The sequence below is a fragment of the Uloborus diversus genome, chromosome 1, assembly GCF_026930045.1.
Source record: "Uloborus diversus isolate 005 chromosome 1, Udiv.v.3.1, whole genome shotgun sequence".
NCBI classification, from domain to species: domain Eukaryota; kingdom Metazoa; phylum Arthropoda; class Arachnida; order Araneae; family Uloboridae; genus Uloborus; species Uloborus diversus.
The window spans coordinates 96,447,375-96,469,277 of record NC_072731.1 but is presented as its reverse complement, the minus strand read 5'-3'; the positions used below and the strand labels follow the sequence as shown (position 1 = coordinate 96,469,277).

General features: G+C 31.9%; 1 protein-coding gene across 1 annotated transcript in view; it reads right to left on the bottom strand.

The window, feature by feature from the left end:
• Positions 1 to 5,669: 5,669 nt before the first annotated feature.
• The window catches only part of LOC129228500 (probable glutamate--tRNA ligase, mitochondrial), a 38,344-nt gene continuing 22,110 nt past the window's right edge, over positions 5,670 to 21,903 (bottom strand). Inside the window, exons 8-13 of the mRNA XM_054863433.1 lie at positions 16,171 to 16,281; positions 14,311 to 14,471; positions 11,586 to 11,649; positions 8,987 to 9,110; positions 6,911 to 7,065; positions 5,670 to 5,808 (exon numbers count right to left, since the gene is read on the bottom strand). Coding sequence (XP_054719408.1) covers positions 5,689 to 5,808; positions 6,911 to 7,065; positions 8,987 to 9,110; positions 11,586 to 11,649; positions 14,311 to 14,471; positions 16,171 to 16,281 — 735 coding nt within the window. The 3' untranslated portion in view covers positions 5,670 to 5,688. The remainder of the gene's footprint in view (positions 5,809 to 6,910; positions 7,066 to 8,986; positions 9,111 to 11,585; positions 11,650 to 14,310; positions 14,472 to 16,170; positions 16,282 to 21,903) is intronic.

Below are 21,903 nucleotides of genomic sequence, written 5' to 3'. Positions count from 1 at the left end.
TTTGTAATTCTTTCAAGTCATTTCTGCCAGAAATAGAAGGGTTAGAAGCTGATGTCCATGGATGGTAGCTATCAGAGCTTGTTATTGGTGTGCATTTCTGAAGTCACAATTTTTATCTGTTATCATTACAATTTCTTTTATTGTTAATGGTTTCTGGTTTACAGAAAAAAAAAACATTTCATGCTTTTGAGGTGTTTGATCACAAAATGCACATTTTTCTACCATTTTTGTTCGCCTTTTTCACATAAAAAAATATTTTTTATAATAATATCATCCCAGAAATAGGTTCATATAGAGTGTAATTGAATAAAGAATATTAACACAAAATTTCAGAATGATTGGCCAATAAAGTTTTGTGCTAGAATGCACACCAGTTGAAAAAATGTGGTTTCGAGAAAAACGCAATAGAAAAAAGTGCTGTGAACATTTTTGAATCTTCAGTTTTTTAAGTGCTCATAGGATTGGAACTAAACTGAATTTTAAATTGAAATTTTGGTAACATATTCTTGAATAGTTCTACTAACATTTTATGACATAAAAAAATACGTCTAAACTGGTTCTCCCCTTAATGCAAAAGAAAAAGCATATAGATGACAAGGCATCAGAAAAAGTAAAGATGTGTTCTCATCTTTACTTTTTCCAGATGCAGTCATAAGCTTCCTCCGCCCCCCCCCCCCTTGTTAAAAAAATTGTTCCTTGTAGCCCTGAAACACTTATACGAAAGCCCTATTGCTAATTGTCCTCATTGTGCAGTTTTTACATTGTGCTTACATAGGGGCGGATACAGATATATTTTTTGGAGGGGGCAAAGGAAATTGAAAAGCGGCTCCCCTCCATACAATGTTTCATAAAAAAGTGTTCGTAATTTAATTTTTAAATGTTTTTTAGGATCTCTGTTTTAGAAAGCCAATTAATCTACTTTTAAGCACATAAATATTTTGCACTAATATACTTTGAATGTGGACGTAAAATATTTCTAACATTTCAAGCCAGTTTTATATAATTTCACGGAGATGCTATAAAATGATTGGTTTTAATTAGGAACATTGTAATAATGCTAATAACTTGAGGGCAAGTATATTAACAAAACCATACTTGAGTTTTTATAAATTAATTTATATTTTAACAACAAAATAACATGTAATTAAGACATTCAAAGCTATTAAATACATAAGTTTTATCCAAGAATTCAAAAACTATTTCTTTGCTAATTTTTAAGTCATTGCTGATTTGTCTTAAAACCATGATATAGTTGGGATAACATTTTGATGCTACATGCCGTTTCCATTAATATTTTTGTTTTTTCAAGACACTACCATGTGATTTCTTTTATTTTGCATTTTTTATAAGCTGAAAAAGAAATATATTATTTTGCAAAAAAAATTCCTGAATTGAAATAATTGTTCTATGTAATTCTACACATTTTTTGTTTTTAATGTTGATTATTGATTCAATAAATGAAGAATTATTGGACCAATCGCGATATTACGTTTCCTTGAATTCAAAACCAGTGACTGCCATTCTGACCGCTGACTTCAGTATTACTTCTTTAGCAAACAAAAATGCTTTAATTCAAATATGCTGTGAGTGTTTTATGTTATCTTTAAACAACTGAAAAAAAAAAGCCTTATGTTGTAGAGAAGTCAATTAAGAAATAATAAATGAAATAGGTAAATTAATTTATCCTTTTGGGAGGAGCCCAGACCCCCTGATTCCCCCTCCCCTAAAATCTGCAACTGTGCTTACAATTTTTATACATTTTTCTAATTAAACAAGAGTTTTTTTTGCAATATGGGGATAACAACTTTTTATCCCTCACAGCCTGACATAAGAAACAAAACAAGCAATATCAAAACAGGGGGCTCCCAACACATTTTAGCTTCAGAAAAGGGTAAAAGAGGACCATTTTCAATCAAAAAGGGGACTAAAGAGGACCAGTTAGGATCAAAAAGAGGACCTTGGGAGGACCACTCATAGTTAAACCCATGAAGCACCAAAAGGCAAATTAGTTGCCAGCTGCTAAATTTGTGAAGATAATTCGTTAATTTACTATAATAACGAGAGATACAATTCTTTTATCACCAGTGAAACTGATTTTTTTTTATCCATTGATAAAAGTGCAAAACATAGGGGGGGGGGGCACTTAGTTCAGCACTTAAGGCAGCCTCTTTAGAACTAAATAGGCATAATGATACATTTTCACGTCTCACTGAAGGATAGGTGAAGTTGCACGACTTCATCTTTATTTAGTTTAATATTATTTTTATGTTTTTCTGTCTTTTAATGTTTCTTAATATAGCGTTATCATACACCAAACAAAAAAAAAACTTTATTCTCTTGTTGTTTTCCCCAGTCTCTAATTTTGTTCCCATCTTCATCAGTTTCATCTAACCATTTGCTGAGAAATTTGCACTTCCTCATGACTCACACTGAAACCTAAAAAATATTGTTTTTATTTTCAACAAAGCTACAACTGAGTTTATAACAAAATTATTTTATATTTGAATTTTAAATTTAATCTCTTTATCACACAGTTCATACCCTTTAAGGAGAAAAAAAAATTTAAGCACTTTTCAAGTGTAAAAAAATGTTTTTCAAGGTACTACCCTAAATTCGCACTATAAATATTACATGCAGATTTCATTTAATGCTAACATATAAATAAAAGAAATTAATATAAAAAGTATACGAAAACAAACTGCTTTTTCTACAAGAGACACTTTAATAAAAGATTTACTGTATTGAAAGTTTTCCTAAAAATGTCTGAAATGCTTAATCACAAAGAGAAGCAGATCAACTTAGATTTAAAAAAAAACTCCATGATTGCAAGACCATGAGTGCTTTGAACTTTTATGCGGGTGGGGGGGGGGACGATTGTACCACCTTTATAAAATTTTATATTTCAACTTTGTTTTAAATACAAAAACTAAGTTAAAATGTTATGCACTCAATTGTTTACATTTAATATCCCCCCCCCCTATAAGAAACAGTAATAACCGAAAATAAGCTAATAATAATTAAACTTAAGTTTGCAAGTTAAGGTTGCAAAACTAGAAATTTGAATTTAAAAAAAAATTAATTTTTTAGTTATTTAAATAAAAATTAAAACGAGTTAATCTAATGCAGCATGTCAAAACAACTTCAAATTGCCAAAAATATAAAAATATTTATTAGATGCAAAACGATTGAAAGCTCAGATAAGCAAATTTTCACGAACCAAGTTCAATTTTGGCATACTTTCCATAAAATAAATTTATTTATTTTCTACTAAATTAAACACAAAACATGCTAATCTTAGGTAGCATTTGGGAAAATAACATTCGATTGGGCAAAATATTTTAATATTTTCATGATGCAAAAAGATTGAAATTTCAAACACTAAAACCCATTTTCCGCGAAGTCCAAGTAAGTTCAATGTTGCCATGATTTCCAAAATAATTACTTCGTTAATTATTGAAATTAAGTGAAAAATAAGTTAATCTAAAGTAGTATATGTCAAAATAACTTCCTATTGTCATAAACATCAAAATATTTACAAGTTGCAAAAGGATTGGAATTTCAAACGCGAGAATCAGTTTTCCGCGAAGTGCGAGTAAGTTCAATGTTGTGATGGTTTCAGAACTAATTCCTTCGTTAATTATCAAAATTAAACAAAAAATAAGCCAATCTAAAGTAGTATACGTCAAAATAACTTCCCATTGTCATAAACATTAAAATATTTACAAGATGCAAAAGGATTGAAATTTCAAACGCGAGAAGCAGTTTTCCGCGAAGTCCGAGTAAGTTCAATGTTGTCATGGTTTCCAAACTAATTCCTTCGTTAATTATTGAAATTAAACGAAAAATAAGCTACTCTAAAGTAGTATATGTCAAAATAACTTCCTGCTGTCAAAAACATCAAAATATTTACAAGATGCAAAAGGATTTTAATTTCAAAACGCGAGAAGCAGTTTTCCGCAAAGTTTGAGTAAGTTCAATGTTGTCATGGTTTCCAAACTAATTCCTTCGTTGATTATTGAAATTAAACGAAAAATAAGCTAATCTAAGGTAGCACATGTCAAAATAACTTCCGATTGTAAAAAACTTCAAAATATTTACAAGATGCAAAAATATTGAAACTTCAAACACGAAAGCAATTTTTCGCAATACTGCATATCGAACCTATGTTCAGAAAATTGCACTGATGAAATATTTTTAAAAGAATTACAAGCAATCTAAAGTATGCTTTAGATTGCTTGTAATGATTTTTGAAAGAATCAAGCAATAAAGAAACTTTCCATACTTTTTCAAGGCTTTCAAGCACTTGGAAAAAAAACTATATTTTTCAGGAACTTTTCAAGGTTTTTCAAGGGCGTAAAATTTACGAACATATATGCGCCTGTAAAAAAAATGGCGCATGCGCCACGAGATTACTTCCGAATTTATTTGCAAAAGAGGTGGTTCATAGCAGCGTTACTATTACAGTCAACGCACGACACAACAGTCTCAAGAGCTTGGGATCCAATGAAAACTTTGAGATGAATATTCGAGTTATCGAGATCCGAGATCGGAAAGTTCATTCGTTATTGCAAACGTGAGGCTGCAATTCCGAGAAATATCGGTAGCACCCTGCTCCGCGATTCGACGTCATAACTCTTCCCCCAAACCTCTTTTTTATGGATTTCCATGCTGCAGCGGTTGAAGGAGTAATGACGTCAATCTGAAGCGAAATAATACGGGAAAGTCAGGTTAAGGCGCCGCGGCCGCGTGTTTGGGTGTACAGTATCTTTGAACACAATGGAAACTTTTAAAATCTGATTTTTAAGTAAAAACAATATAAAAGCGGACTAATCGGACCAAAATGTTAAAAAGCGGTCTAAAGCGGACTTAACCTTAAAAAACGGACTTTGGCGGGAAAAGCGGACCATTTGGGAGCCCTGAAATAAATATAATTTAGTAACATAATAGATCTCGCCCACAGATAAATATAAGGAAAGTGGCAACTATGCAAACGAACATACGGTTCTATTAATATTATGCAATGGCCATCACCTGACAGAATCGGGGCGAAGGTGGAGGGTGGTTACTAGGCTGTTTGCAATGGGGTCATTTACAAAATTTTAAAAGTATTTTTTTCTGAAAGAACATGCTTAAAAACGTAGGATCTGACTATATTTAAAATTATTTGACTAAGTTTAATATTTTTAAAAAAATACTTTGATCGGTGGGCTTTCAGTGTTTACGTTTCTGCCGATGACATCACAAATGATGAAATGCCATTTAATGTTGCCATTCACAAAGCATAATATTCAATTTTCATCTTTACTCACGTGTACTAGCGATAATACGGTTGATAGCAAGCGTAGAGCGCAACATTTAATACGCTTCTTGATTATCATAGCGTGGAATTGCGGCAGACAGATGCGCCAAAAGTACATCATTTGTGACTTCATAAAGACCACACCTTGCTTGAAAAATCAGACATTAAAAAAAATGAATTAAAAAATAACTGTTGGGAAAATTAAAGTATTTTCTGGATACATGTTATTTTTGTTGCTTATTCTACTAATTTTAGTGACTAAAAGTAGTACTTTTTACTGAAGGAAACAACCCCATTGTGGTAGTTTAAGAGGTAAATCAGGCTGGAATCAGTGCACCATGAGGACAGCCTTATAAAAATGCTAATAAAATTAGGTAGAAGATAAAATATTAAGAAAATGCTTTATTTTCTTTGAGTATTGCTTTTGAAAACAGTACAACAGATTCAATTTTTTCCAAACTTCTTTCTTTCCCAAGCATAAATAATATTTCGCCAACTCCAGGCCCATCCTAAAGTAAATAAAACAAATTTTCAAAATGAGTAAATAAACACTTTGACAAGTTGCAGCCATAGTACATCAACATTTTCAAATAGAAAAATAATGCATTTAATTAATATTAAACAAAGCAGACCTTAGCAACAATTCAGTTAGACTACAAATGTCAAAGGATTATCAGATTAATAATATTGCAGTTAACCAAAATACAACTGATAATGTTAGCAACTGATCACTTCTTGATGAGCTCATATGGAAAATCAGAAGAGCAATTAAAAGCAAATTATGCACATGTATACATATGTATACATGTACATAATTTGAATTTATAGTTGAATTATTTAAAGTGCAAATATAGAAAATATAAACACAAATAAAATAGTAAGCACACTAGAATGCATAACAACAAAATAAACTAAATTAAGTAGATGAAGATAGAACTCATCATCAGTGGAAGTTTTATTTTAGGGTCAAACTAAATGGAGGATGTCTAGTTTCTGAAAAAAAGTAAACATTAAGAAATACATTGGGCTAAATGCACCACATGTGAAAAATGAATGTAGATATTTTAAACTAAAACCTAAAACTAAAACACTGGGGTTTCGTCTCTGTTATTAGAAGCAAACGGCTACACTCCACTGTACCACCAGAAAACATTCAAAGTCTTACCTATATTTCCGGGTCCTACAATTCCATTATCAGCATGTCAGTGAGTGTACCAGACAATAAAAAAATAAAATAAATCAGTTCAAAAAAATAAATAATCATCCGACAAAATCTAGTCCATAAAATGTGCAGGGTCGACCGAGGAATGAAATTCATTAGCATCAATAACTTGAATATTCTTGGTCTTTAGTTTTACACCACAAATGGTGAACACTAGTTTAAACCTAAGAGTTCAATCTTCTAATATATTTTACGGCTGGAATTTTTTCATAAAACCGATTCATTCAAATAAAAAAAAAAAAAAAAAAAAAACTAATTTAAAAATTCAGAAAACTTCATAGAAATGTACTTTCTTATATTCACTGCATAAAATTTGTTCTATAAGGTAAGTTCTATAAGTGCTTATGAATTCAACATTACTAAAAATTAAAAAAACAAAGAAGTACTACCTTTTTGCCAGTTAATACTATTCTTAAAGCTCTCATAAGATGTGCATAAGGAACTTTCAACTGCTTGCTAACATCTTTCACAAGCAATACAGTGTTTTCTTCATTAAACTCTGTTTCAGACACATTTGATAAAGATTCAGCAACAGAAGGCAAAGCTGTTAAGAAAAATATCAAATGAATGATAATATTTCTTCAAATGAACTAAAATGAAAAAAAAAAAAGGTTTAAAATGAAAACATTTTGCAACTTAACACTAGAAAGATGGAGGGGCCTGTGCGGTCCCTTGCTTACTTTGTTGATCAATAATTTGAAAAAAATCAAGACGGAGCTTAATGGAACTTTCTGACTTTTCATTATATGTCACTCTTTGAATGCTTGTTTAATTATTTAGTCATTCGCCTCATAGTACTGTAAATATTGATCCTTATACCTAGAAAGAAGGGACAACAGTGGTTCCTAAGATATTTCACAATATTTTTTTTTTCTATCTCCTAATAGATTTAGCATAAAAAAATTGCTATTCACCCTACTTTAACCTATAACTTCCTCTTTATGCAGCCGTGGGACATACAAATGGTATGAGCAGTACCGATTGCTTACCACCCAAACGGTTGTAATTGCTCTTGAAAAGAGAAACTAATTCCAGATTTGGCAAGTAAAGACAAGGACTGAAAATAATTACAGTCTAAGATTTTATTTAGGTGCATCAGGCTCGTTGACTCACTAAAAATTTAAAAAAGAATTCACCACAAAAATGGGTAGGCGCCACACTGGTCTCTTCCATCTTTTTAGGTGCACAGAAAATTTCAGTCTTTCTGGTGTTAAAACCATTTAAAATCAAAAAAAAAAAAAAAACAGTAAAACGCCATTGAAGGGTCTGTAACTTATATTGTTTCATCTTCGCCTAAATTTAATCGTACCTTTTATAATAATATACTTAATTTATATAATGCAAAGCTTCGGCGCACAATACTTTCTCTCTCTAAAATACCCCGACTTTCTACCTTAATCATATTTTCTGTTCCTGTTTCTCCTACAAGGGAAACTTCTGTAAGGCAAAAGTTAGTCAAATGTGTGACAAACGGACTGGAGAGTCTCCGCCACGAAATGTAAATGAAGAGGCTATATGTCATACTTGAACTGGTTAAAAGCGCAAGTTGTGCTATGAGTAAGGTTGTCACCAGTTCATTCAAACGTCAGTCTAATTTAAGTCGAGTTGACTGTTCAAGGAGTTCCATTTTAGCAGCTACAAGCGCAAAAATCTTTTGGTTAGCTGGATTACATCCGGTCATTCTACTTCTAGTTTGGGAACGAGTCAACAGTACAGGTAATCTTCATTCAACGGACTTGAAAGACACTAGGAAAGTAACTTTACACTCATTCTTTATAATCTCAAAGGACTATGCTTTTGTATTTATAGATTTAATTTAAGGCAATTATATTCAGTCAAAGATTCAATGATTCTCTTCAGTTGTTTGCTAGCCAAGAAGCAGCATTGTAAATAGTGTAAATAAAAGAAGGATTTTTATTCAAGATGTTCTCTGTCTCAGTTTAAAAAACTAAGCTAAATTGAACAGACAAGCATCATACACAAACAATGGCAAGGTCAGTCAAAGGTCATTTTAAAATTCTCTTTAGGTCTGGTTTGGTTGATTAGTATTTCATTCTTCAATTTTCGTCTTCAAGCATCCCTGCTTTTCTAAACACACTATACTGTTCTGTTTCTTAAAAACTTAAAAAATCTCGGAAGTGAAAGGCACAAAGAAGAAGAAAAGATGAAATTAAAATGAAAAATTGGGAATTTTTGAAGAACATGAGAGTAAAGCTAACTTATCTTTCTAACGTTTTAAAGTTCAATAACTCTGAATTTTCCTTGGGGTTTTCATTTTAACTCAAAAAATAGTAAACAAAGAAACTCAACTTAAATGAAATAAACTTAAAAAAAGGTAGAATGAAAAAAAATTAAGTTCTTTTAACATTTTAATAATTTCATTACATAATTAAAATTTTAACTATATATATATATATATATATATATATATATACAAATCTTGTTGTTTTTTCTCAAAATGTTACCTTGTAAAGCTGTATCTTTTACTTTCAGTTCAGAAAGAGTTGATATTACACTATCTACATTTCTTTGGGTCCACAAATATTCCATATCATCACTCATTAATTCTAGTAGATTGTTTATTCTGTCCTAAAAAGTAAACAAACTAATTAAAATATAATTTTTTTCAAGTAATTATTGTAACATTTCTAGAAGTGAACAAGATTAGCAAAAGTATAAATTGAATTTCATCATACAACTGTTCTATGAAGAAGAAAAAATAACATTATACATTGCATTGTAAATTACGCAGTATCAATTCAGTAGGCATTCAGTGTCCAGAGCATTTACATGATAAAAAATTGTGAATATGACACAAAAGGTAAGGGTGAACCTGTAGCACTGCCAGAAATAACCTTCTGTGTAGGGTTTTGGTCAAAACCACCTCAAATTTACCAAAAATTCTTCATTAATATGTTGCAGATTCGCCTTTTGCATGTAATACAGCTTGGATTCACCTAAGAATGGAGTCATAGAGTTAGAGGAATTTCACACCATTTTTCATGAAAATATTGTGAAAGGTCTTGGAGAGATGCTGGTGGAGGATATCAATTCCATATTGTATGCTCTAAAATTGGCCAAAATGGCTCAACTGTTTTGAGATCAGGTGACTGTGAGGGTAAAGGCAAATAATTTAACTTCATCCTCGCGTTCATCAAACCATGATTGGACAAGACTCGCAACGTGGGAAAGTGCATTACCATCCTGGAAATTTCAATCTACTGCAGGAAACAAAGTTTGCATCATAGGATGGACTGGGTCAGCTAGAATTTCTTTATACTTATCCCTAGTGTTACTTCCTTCCAGGGTTACTATTAGCCCAGCTGAAAACCATGACATGGCTGCTTATATCTCCACTGATCCACCTCTCTGCTTGACAGTTAGAAAGAGAAAATCACGATTATATGCTTGTGCGGGTGTCTGTCAAGCCTACTCCCACTCTGCTGTAGAGAAAAATATAAAAGACAATTTGGCAGACCATATTACTCTCTTCCACTAATGAATTACCCAGGTTTTGGAAGTGTAACACCTCTTTAAACGACATTTGACAGTAACATGTGTAAACAGTGGCTTGATTATTACAGCTCTGCCATAAATGTTCTTTACGAAGGATTATTATTATGAAGATACTTTCCAACTGTAATCATTGATGCTGGAAAATCCATATGCCGATTGAGTTCTGCAGTCACTTTTGATACAGTTGTTTACTTTTCAGACATTATAATCTGCTCCAATACCTGTTGTCTCTTACATTGAGCTTCACTTTCTGTCTGCTATTATTTTGCTTTGATACTCTTGTCTTGCTGCCCAGCGTGTATGCTGTCGTGACTTTAGACACTGTGCCTCCAAAAATACATAAGAGTTTTGATGTTTCGGTCACACTCCAGCTAGAAGGTCTCCTACAATTTGACCTTTTTGAGAATCTGAGAGATCTAACATTTTACGGTTTTCAAAATAAAAAACAAGACTTTAAGAACTTCAATAAAGCTACCACGTACTATCACAATATGTACATTTTCATTTATATAAAAAAAAAGATAGTAATTATTACATTTTTATGCTAACGAAACGCATTCAAAAATGTTACTGTTATTTACTGTTGCTTACATTATTTTGATAACTACCTGCATATAAAGTATAAACTACCATATTAGGATTAGCAACATGTATTAAAATTAGGGTATGGAAAAAGGGGAATGAACCAAAAACCCACCCCAGGCTGCTCCCACTTGGCAAACTAACAATTATCTAATCACATTATCAAAAGTTGTAGGGTAACGGCACCAGTAACAGACATCCTTAAGACATCGGCTCTCTTGGCTCCCTTAAGAGGATTTTCGCCACCAGCTTATGTGATTCCTATTCCGGCATGATGAGTGCTAAAAAGCTCGAAACTGTCGTCCTCGGATGGAATAACTGAGCTGCGTTGTGTATTTTAAGTATTTCTGCCTTAGCCCTGGCTTTAGGGCGGTAACTTACTACAAAATACCATGCCTTGCCATCAATCTTTGAGTTGAACCCCACCATTGCTGCGGTCACTCATCTGGTATGCTAATTCTACATTAACTACCAGTTTGTTTGGCTCTCTTGGCTCCCTTAAGAGGATTTTCGCCACCAGCTTATGTGATTCCTATTCCGGGCTGATGAGTGCTAAAAAGCACGAAACTGCAGTCCTCGGATGGAATAACTGAGCTGGTGGTGTATTTTAAGTAAAATGAGCATCGTTCAAACATTAGAAATACCTCCAGCATGCAATCATATCAACATTTTACAATGAAAAATGATGGTTGAAAACACTCGCCTTCTTAACGTAAACTGCTAGCTGCAGCATGAAACACCAGCTAACCTAGAGATGGCTATTCATAACCTTACACTACTGCCTTGTAAATGCCTACTGACTCATGAAGTTCACTCTAATAACACTAGATGACTGCGCCGTATTCATCAGCCACACTAACATCAGTTTAACCTGCCTAAAATTCTTATTATTTAAATCCAAACTTATGACTGTCTGTTACTGGTGCCGTCACTCTACATGACAAAAAAAAAAAAAAAAAAACTTACTTTGTGACATAATAAAATTTTTTTGATGTAAGCATCTGATATGTTGCTTTCTTCCCCTTCATACCTGAATTTAAAGAAAAATATCTTTATATGTAATGCACAAATCAAAATATTAACTGAGATTTTAAAACAAAATGTGATGGATTAAATTCAAGCAAAAGATTTATTATTGGAACTTAAAAATATTGAAAAAAAAGTAGAACAAAAAATTAAAAAATACAGTCAGACCTCCATATATCGAACTTCCACATATTGAAATTTTCTATATATCGAAATCCCAGCAAATTTCTATGTTCATTACATAGAAAAATTGTTCCTATATATCGAAAAAAGCTCTATATATATCGAATTCTTTTTCGAGACAATCGTAGATTTTTTTTTTCCACTAGCCACTTTGTCTCATGAAAAATGAAGGTTAGGGGAGAAAATTATGGGTTATGGGTTTATTAAAGGTTGCTACGAAACTCATATGAATCTGGGGTTGAGGGGTGTGTAGATAGGTCGTTGTTTCATTCTGAAGTTCTTAAATTCCCTCAAGTTTATTTCAGATCTTAGTTGTAACCAGTAACATTTTAAAATCAGTTTCAAGTTCTCCATTTTGTCTGTTGATTATCATTCGTAATCTTTTTAGCTACAGTAAAAATCATTCAAGTTAAGTAGATTGATTTTTTACCTTTCTTTCGATTACATTGTCAAAATGAAAATCCCCTAATGTTCTGGATCAAGTTTAATTGAAGAAGAATGAAGATGTATGAAGGAGCAAAAACATGTAATTTCTGTTAATTTTTTAATTATTAACTTTTTTTTAATCCAATGCTCATATGAATTAGAAATTGGGTTTCATACACGTAAATTATCTTTAATTTCAATGTTTTAGGAGACTTTTAGGATAAAATAAGATCGTTTCTATACTATATCGAAATTTCTATACATCAAATTTTTTCCCGACAATTTGCCACTTTGATATATGGAGTCCAACTGTATATATATATATATATATATATATATATATATATATATATATATATATATATATATATATATATATATATATATATATATATATATATATAAAGAAATAGATACATTGAAATCTGGAAATGCTAAAGATTGAATGATTTGAAACTGAGAACTTAAAAAACTGAAATATACAGTGAAACATGGTTAACATGAAAACGCTTACCATGAAAAATGGATTAACGGGAAGTGATATAGCAGTCTGGACAGTATACTCTGTAATTTAATAAATTTTTTATCACAAAATTCTTTTAACATCAAAAATTATTTCGGCCCCTTAAGTTTTGTGTTAAACGTGTTCTAATGTAACTAGATTTTTAAAAACTAGTATATAAATAAATAAAAGAAAAAAACAATGAGATGAGGAGATAAAGGGGATGTGAATTAAAGATTTAATTTAAAAAAGCTCCCATTATGTCATTATCTAATAAAGTTTTTTGCTGAAGATCCCAGTCAGCAGCCAATTATAGCTTCAAAATCTCAACATCGACAACTTCACAACATTTATATTAGAATGACAAAATAAAAATGGTAACAGAAAATAATGTCTTCTGTACTGCTGGAACCACCTTACATTTTGTGGTTGTTTGCTAAAAAGGATGAATGTTTCCTCCAAGATTTCATTAGTGTGGATCCCAAAATCCTGATCATGACTCTGCTATAATATATACAGCATCCTCAGTGAGAATCGCTTTCAGTAAATCAATGAGGCTTAAGTCACATAGTTTCATCACTGAGAGCAGTCCCTATGATATAATTGAAAAACTAATCAATCTGCTATTCCACTCATTTTATGAAACTCTTTATTTATTCATTTATTTCTTAAATTGTGAAGAGAACATGATACTGCTAGTAAAGTATTTCTCATTTTTTAAGTTCTATTTTTATTAGAAACTGCAGTAAAATTATGAAAGATGTGAACATTGTTGCCAATAAAGTAATTATTTCTCAAAAAATTAAGAATTTTTCCCTTTATAAAACAGTTCAAGTACAAAAGATATTCAGGAAAATATAGAAAAGTTATTCCAGCTTTAAAAGTAAATAAAAAATAAGATCTAGTTGCAAACGTGACAAATAATTTTCTTTCAATCAAATGCTAAATTAAGTTTTCTTTGTAAAAGAAATAAAAACCACCAAAATTCAAAATAGATAACATATCATTTAAAATTTAAAGGTAAACTTGTTGAATTTTTAACATGATTCAAGCCTTTGCAACCCAAGTATCAGAGGAAACATACTGGTGTTCTCTACCAGAGAATTTTACCCCTATTTCAAAAACAAAAGCCTTAAATTTAAAAACGTTCTTTCCTTTTTATAACAATCAAAGGGTTAAAATTAAATGAAAGGGTTAAAAGTTAAATAAATATAAGGAAATTCAAACTTGCACCTTTTTTGGAATCTCAAGGAATTGAGGGGGTGTCACTGAGATGTCAAAGGGATCAAGAATAGTTTATAAAATAGCAAATGAAAGACTAGCAGGAACTACAGTAATCAAAATGAGGGAAAATGTCCAAAAAACACTTAAACAATTAGACTTTCAGCATGAAAACACATCTGCAAAGAGTGTCACATCAAAATACTTCCCTTTAACAAAGTAATCTGGAGGGTAAAAATCAACTATTTCTCCCTTAAAATTAGTTGACTCCATTTAAAAGACTCTTTGTAAGATAACAAAAGAAAAAGACGATGCACGATTTATCAAAAGTACCTTTTACCATACTTGTCCCTAAGGGCTGTTCGTAGCCATTGAATTAAAGCATTCACTGAATGGTGGTTCTCAAGTTGTTTTGCTAAATAATTGTGGTTGAATAAGTCCAATTTTCTCAAGTCCACAATACAAGAATTAGTATTCATGCTTTCTACATCAAACTAAAAAAAAAAAAAAAATAATAATAATAATAATAAAATGAATACAATTAAGATCATACAATTTAAACATGATGTTCACTGAAAAAGTCCCAGCAGCGGAATTTCCTTAGTAGTCTGCAGTGCAAACTGAAAATCTGAATTTCACGATTAGTTTTAAGATTAATCATGAAATCTAAATCACCACTGAGAAATGCTTAAAAATAAGATGCCAAACTTGAAAAATGTAATTAAATGCTACCTGTGGATTATATCCCAGATAATATCGTACAAACCTTAGCTTGATGAAATCTAAGATTTTTTTCTTTAAAAATTGCCTGCCGACTTCCTGAAGAAGCTATGACATATGTCACAGCTTCCTGCTGTTTCTGCTACGGGAATAATAATAACACAACAATAAACTATTAAAAAATGAATACAATTTATTTTTTTAATAAAATGGGTTGTAATTTAAAACAATTTTTTGTTGTGCAAAAACTACATTTAAAACACATTTTTACAAATGACATTCTAACTCATACTTATTAGATGTTACCTTCTTTAAGACAGCAATTTTACAATAAGTGATAAAATCAATGTTATTAGCCTCTTAACAGTTGCATCTTTTTAACAAATTTGGTCCAAATAAAGCAGTTTTTTTTTTTTTTTTTTCATATTTTCAGCCATTTTAAATACATAAGTAGGAAAATGGACTCTTTGGACCCAGTAAAATACTACAAAAGACTTTCCAGATATACCACTAAACAGATAAACATTTTAACACTAAGTGCAGAAACAACTGTGGCAGAACAGTAAACAAAGAAATCAAATTGCCTCTACAGTACTATGGCATTAAAATAGCTATTTACAGACTTTTATTGACAATTTGGGCTTTATATACGTTGGTTTTCAATAATTATCTTTTAGCACAAAGCATTTGTGACCTTTTTTTATTCAAACATTCACAAACGAACCCTGCTAGTGTTATATTGTACATTGAAAAGAATTCTAGTTAGATTTCATATTCACAGAAGAAAAACATCTTGTTAGCTGTGAATAAATAAAGGGCATAAAATAGACACATTAAAACAATTATTTCTATAATTTGCATATTTAACTCTATTTAATGATAACAGAACAAGTATATGTTTAAAATATTTCTACTATTGACCTAGGGAACTTCAGAAGTATTGTACAGTATAAAACTGAACTGAAGTGCTGACTGTGTATGCACATACATGAGCTAATCATGCAAGCACATAACTCCAACAGATCAAGCATAGTTACACCAAAAATACCCAAGAGGGGAGAGGAATTTTTTCAAAGACTGACCCAGTCACATGTTAAAGCATGTAAATAGTGTATATCTAAAAATCAGTATGCAGTGTAGAAATAAAGCACAAAGTTGTGTACAGATCTAAAAATCAGGTTTCAACTAGTCGGGTTTTGGTGACCATGAAAGATAGATGTCATTGGAAGGGAGGGGGAAGAAAGAAATAGGAATGTCTAACAGATTTTGCACTTGTGAAGTCATAATAAGTGCATTTGTCTGCATTCATTTGATCATCACTGAATTATTTTTCTTTAAAGTGTGAAAAACAGTGGATAAACGGCCCACCAATGATCGGGAGCTTGATGTAGTCATTTTATATCAATTTGAAAAAAAAAAAAATATATATATATATATATATATATATATATATATACACAGTTGTGTTCTCACCTTTGAGCACAATGTATCCAAATCATATACTATGCATCCCTCTTGCTTTCCAAAGCCACCACCAGCAACAGCAAGAAAGTTAAGCAATGCCTCTGGAAAATAGCCCTTTTCCTGAAAAAAAAAAAAAAAAAAAGATTTTCTGCATGATATTTGGACAATAAATTACTAACTACAACACATTCACAGAAGTCAATTGAATTCTACAATTTCATTTTTATATTCTCTTTATTTTATTTATTTATTTATTTTTTTTTTTCAAAAATCAATTGTAGAATGGGGTTGTTTCCTTCAGTCAAAAGTAGTACTTTTTGTCACTGAAATTGATAGAATAAGCAAAAAAAAAAAAAAAAAAAACATGGACTCAGAAAATACTTTCTTTTTCCCAACAGTTATTTTTTAATTATTTTTTTAAGATGTACGATTCTTCAAACAAGGCGTGGTCTTTTATGACGTCACAAAAGATGCACTATGCTGCATCTTTCTACCGCAATTCCACGTTATGATAATCAAGAAGCGAATTAAAATTGCACTCTACTCTTGCTACCAACGATATCGTTGCCAATACACGAGTAAAGATGCGAATCAAATATTTTGGACCATGAATGACAACACTGAATGGCATTTCATCATTTGTGATGCCATCGATATTGTGCGATGAGATTTTATCAACGAAGTTATCGCACGGATGACTAATTCAATTAGTGCCCTTTTGAATTGCAGAGTGTAATTGGAGTCCTTTTCAGAAAACAATACCTGTTGTTGAAATTATTTCTTTTTATTTCCTCCATGGTGATATAATACAGTGATATCCTTGGCGAGCTATTTACATATGAAATTGCAAAATAAGTTCTCTCAAAGCATAGATAATTTTGTAAAACATGCAAAACCATTATTGATAAATTTGTAATATGACTAAAGTCATTTATGTTATCGAAGTTTCAGTTTTTTGAACTTAACGTTTGCAGACATAGTTTACAGTTACAAAATGCCTAATCAAGAGCATGACGGCAAACAGCCGACTTGGCTGACAATGAAACTAAAATACGGCGCCTTAAAAGAGAGAGAGAGCAACTGAGCTACAGAAGCAACATATATAGTCAGTCAGAGCCACTTGCATGTATTTCAAGACATGCATTTGAAATGCGCATTTCCCAATGTTAGAACGGCGGCCAATCAAATGGAAAAGGAACTTCGTCATTTCATGACGTAAAGCACACACGTGTCTAAGATCGGGAAATACGTTACAAACATTGAAATTAGCATTTATGACTTTGCAAGATAAAAGAAAATAGGGATTTAATTAAAGCCAAATATATCAAAATAAACGTGAATAATTGATAATATTATTTGGAATTCCCAACAATCAATAGAAGCATTAAACGATAAAAGAGCACTGATTTAAGTATTTTTTTTTAATACTAAACTTAAAGAAATTATTTAAAAAATGGTCAGATTCTATGTTTTTGAGCATGCTCTTTTAGAAGAAAATACTTTTAAAATTTTGGAAACGATCCCATTATGGAATGTTTTAAAATATAAGAGTTTAAAAAAAATAATATCATCAGATTTGGCAACTTCCAGAAAGGTTCAACAGTAGGGTGGATCGAAAAAAATGAAATTTCGAATCTTAATTTGGAATACCCACCAAAAGCTGTGCATGTGCAAGAACAATACACATGTGAAATATTATCAAGTTTGAACAACTCCTTTAGGGTCCTACCAAGGCTTGAATTTCTCCAAAAATAGGAAAAAAGTTCAATTTTCCAAAATTTTTATGAAAATAATAAGGTTCAAAATTTTTGTTCTAATACCATTAAAATATTTCCTCTTAACACGCTTTTCTTGTATCTTCAAAATTATTTACATTTTTTGCAGTATTAGGTTCGCACACAAGTTCGTAAAATTTCGTGAAATTTCTAAAAACTGACTTTTTTCAAGCCTTTTTGCACATTGCAATATTTTTTCTTTTAAAGCCCAATTTTTTTGCAATCACTGTGCAGAATGCAGTTTTAAATGGAAGTGAAATTATACTTTATTATATTAACAGCCCAGCACCTACGACAAAGAGCGTAATTGCTTCAAACTGGACCAGTGGTAAATTGTCGCATCTGTCTAGCAATTTACCTATTGGTCCTGCGAAAATTCACATGGACCAGCAGTTTTCACCTTCAAATAATGTGAACAGGTGTCGCAAAGGCTGCTCGTATGCAGTTCGCAGTTAATTATGGGACAGGATGTCCAATTTTATTCTCTATAGCCGCAATTGCATTGTTCTTTTTTCTGGTATTTGTGGCCGTGCCATCACAGTCAAAAGCTAAAAGATCCTTAAGGCTTAAACAAATTTTCAGTTCAAAAATCACATTGCTCTTGCGACATGTTTTCCCGTTCCAGAAGTTGGCGTCACATGTCCCAAATAAAGAGAAATGGATTTTTCAATCATGGATTCCTCGCTTATTCTTCTTCTATGGTATCTGTCTTCAACCATTTTTTTTTTTTTTTGACATAATTTTATCTTTTCGGCTGTCGAAAAATGTACTTTTCAAACCCTTTCACTTCTAGTTTGCAGGTTTTGAAGAGAAGCACGTACTTCGTCTGTGACACCTGTGACACTTCTGTCGCTGTCTTCGACTTTTATTCCTATCAACGACTTTAGAGCGATAACTATTTGACACAGTACCAAATTCTTGTAATATTTCTGAAGCAATTACTGCAGCACATCGCACATCTATCAGAAATGCCATACTGGTAGCACACTCTTGATAGCGTTGGCAGAGAAAGCCTCATTTGTTCGACTTTTGAAGTGACATCAACACCAAAAAAAGTTGATGGCTCTGTTGGCGGAGTATAATCGTTACAAATTTTTCTTCTTCTGGAATTGAAACAAAACTTTGCTGGTCCTCATCAGTGTTATTAAGCATCTCGTTACGTAAGTGAAAATCTGAAAAAAAATATTGATCCTGTCATTCAACGAAATGCCTATTTTTGCCACCCGGAAAATATTCTCTTAACAGTGATCACTGACGAGAACTGGCTTTGCGAAGATTTTGAAGGCCAGACAAGAGACTTTTGTTCATGAAGAAATAAGAGAATTCTGTAATTCAAGGATTAACTTTAATGCATCAGATTACTCTGATGTTATCAACCGGCAAGAATGTGCAATAACTGCCACCCCTCTGTTATTTTAGCTGGCTTATCTAATGAAAGTCTTCAACAATAGATTGAAAACACCAACGCCAATTTTGCGTTCGTTTAGTTCTCCTGTCTCACTCAGGTGGTGGAACGCTGTGCTAATATGGTGACAGAAGCTTCTTTGTTTGTGACTAGTCAATCTGCAAGAGATAGCTTCATAAGAGCAAAAATCAAATCTCGAAGTATCATGTCATCGTTTGAATCAAAAAATGATTTCAAAGAGGTTTCATGAATGGATGTGACGAACTGACAATTTTCTGTGGCTTTAACTAACTGATACTTTTCCAGTCCCTCATTTTGTGAAATATTGATACTTATATGTCAGAGCGACTGTGTGGGAGTAAATATACATTCTTTGTAACCAATGCACTTCTCTCTATGTTTTTTTAGTTAATACAACTAAATCATTTTGATAGTTTACTTCTAATGTAAAATGAGTAATAAATTTATACTTAATACATGTGGCTCGGCAGATGGAAAAGGTAGAATGGAACTCGAAATGCAGCCGCCTCTTTTTAGTGGATGCTGGGCTGTTAATGTGATAAAATTTAACTTCACTTCTGTTTAAAACTGCATTCTGTACAGGCGTTGTAAAAAAGAAAACTGGACTTGAAAGAAGAAATACTGCAATGTGCAAAAAAGCTTAAAAAAAAGCTGTTTTTGGTTAATTTCGCGAAACTTAACTGCGAACTTAATGGTGATAAGACTGTAAATAATTGTGAAGATACATGAAAAGAGTAATCAAAGGAAGCATTTTAACCGTACTAGTACAAAATTTTAAACACTAATATTATCATAAAAATTTTGGAAAATGGACCTTTTTTTCTATTTTTGGAGAAATTTAAGCCTTGGTAGGACCCTCAAAGAGTTGTTCAAACTTGATAATATTTTACATGTGTGTTGTACTTACACATGCACAGCTTTTGGCAGGTATTCCAAATTAAGATTCAAAATTTCATTTTTTTCGATCCACCCTATTCAACAGGAACAACATTTTTCAGATTTAAGATTAGAGTATAAATTACACACCAGCAATTTTTTGAGAGATGAATGGTTTATTTTGGTAGCTCCAAGTATTATTGAGAATATTATATCAATTTTATTTTAATTCTTTTTTCTTTGGTTACTCACACTTCTTCCCCCCTAGTGGAAGATATAGACTATGAATTTGGGAGCGAATCTTTTTTAGCAATTATATTAATGGGGGGGGGGGATATAAAACTACTAGTTCAGAAAAACATCATAAAAATTTATTCTCTGCTTCTTATCAAAAAATTTTATGCATTACAAATTCTTCAAGTACAATTCTCAGATAATAATTTCAAAAATAGTTTTGTTCATTGTTGTATTTTTAAGTGCTTACAGAAAATATTTGCAGCAGTGGTTCAACCAAAAAATAGTTTTAGAGGGGGGACTCTTAAAATTGTTGCTGTCTGATAGGGGGGTCTGGGGGTTCTTCCGCGGAAATTTTTTAAAATAGTAGTCCTAAGAATCAGTTTTAGACTATCTCTGATATTAGATAAAAATGGAACAACGTTTAAAAGAACAAAAAGGATAAAAAGTTTTTAAAAAACGCAGACATGTTTCGGAGGCAATAGCCTCCTTCCTCAGTACGAAATGAACAAACAGATGAATCAAGGTCAAGGGAGAGTTAGAATACGTCATATTTTGCCTCAGCACTCGCTGATAGCTGATTGGTCAATGTTTTTCTGGTTACGCATTTAAACTCTCCCTTGACCTTGATTCATCCATTTGTTCATTTCGCACTGAGGAAGGAGGCTATTGCCTGCGAAACATGTCTGCGTTTTTTAAAAACTTTTTATCTTTTTTGTGCTTTTAAACGTTGTTCCATTTTTATCTAATTTACCTTGCACAAAGCTATCGCTTTTCAATCTATCTCTGATATTACTAGGAGGAAATTTTTGGCGGGCCTTCTACGGAAATTTTTAGAAAGTGGAAGTTTTTAAAATGCTATTATAGGCGATACTTGTTGATGGTAGGGAAAGAAATACGATTTTTTGGGGCGAAAAATATCGATTATTTTGTAAAATAGATCTATATTGATCACCGCCCCCTGCCCCCCAATTTTTTGAAATTGAAGTTCCAAAAGTGCAGTTACAGAACAGACAAACTTTGATGATGTAACGAGCAGTGGGGGTTCTGGGGCTCACCCCCCAAAAAATTTTGAACTGAAGTAATAGAAAAGTTTTTAAGCATACTCAGTGATGAAGGATTTAGACTCTCTCCCCATTAAATTTTTCAAAATTGTAATTTTTTCATTTTTGGATCTCACATGGAACCATTTGAGCCCTTGTGCAGAAACATTTCATAATTTATGTCTTAAAAACGTGACAGTAGACTACATTTGATAACATCAAGGGTTTGGCAGTTTTTCGAAATTGAAGCTCCACAAAAGCAATCTTAAACAATTCTCGATGTTGTTAGAATGCAAGGTGTTAGGTCTCCCTTGGCAATTTTTTGCAATTGAAGCCCTGAAAACGAAATTTGATCCACTCTTTAAACGTTTTGGTGGGGGAAGGAGAC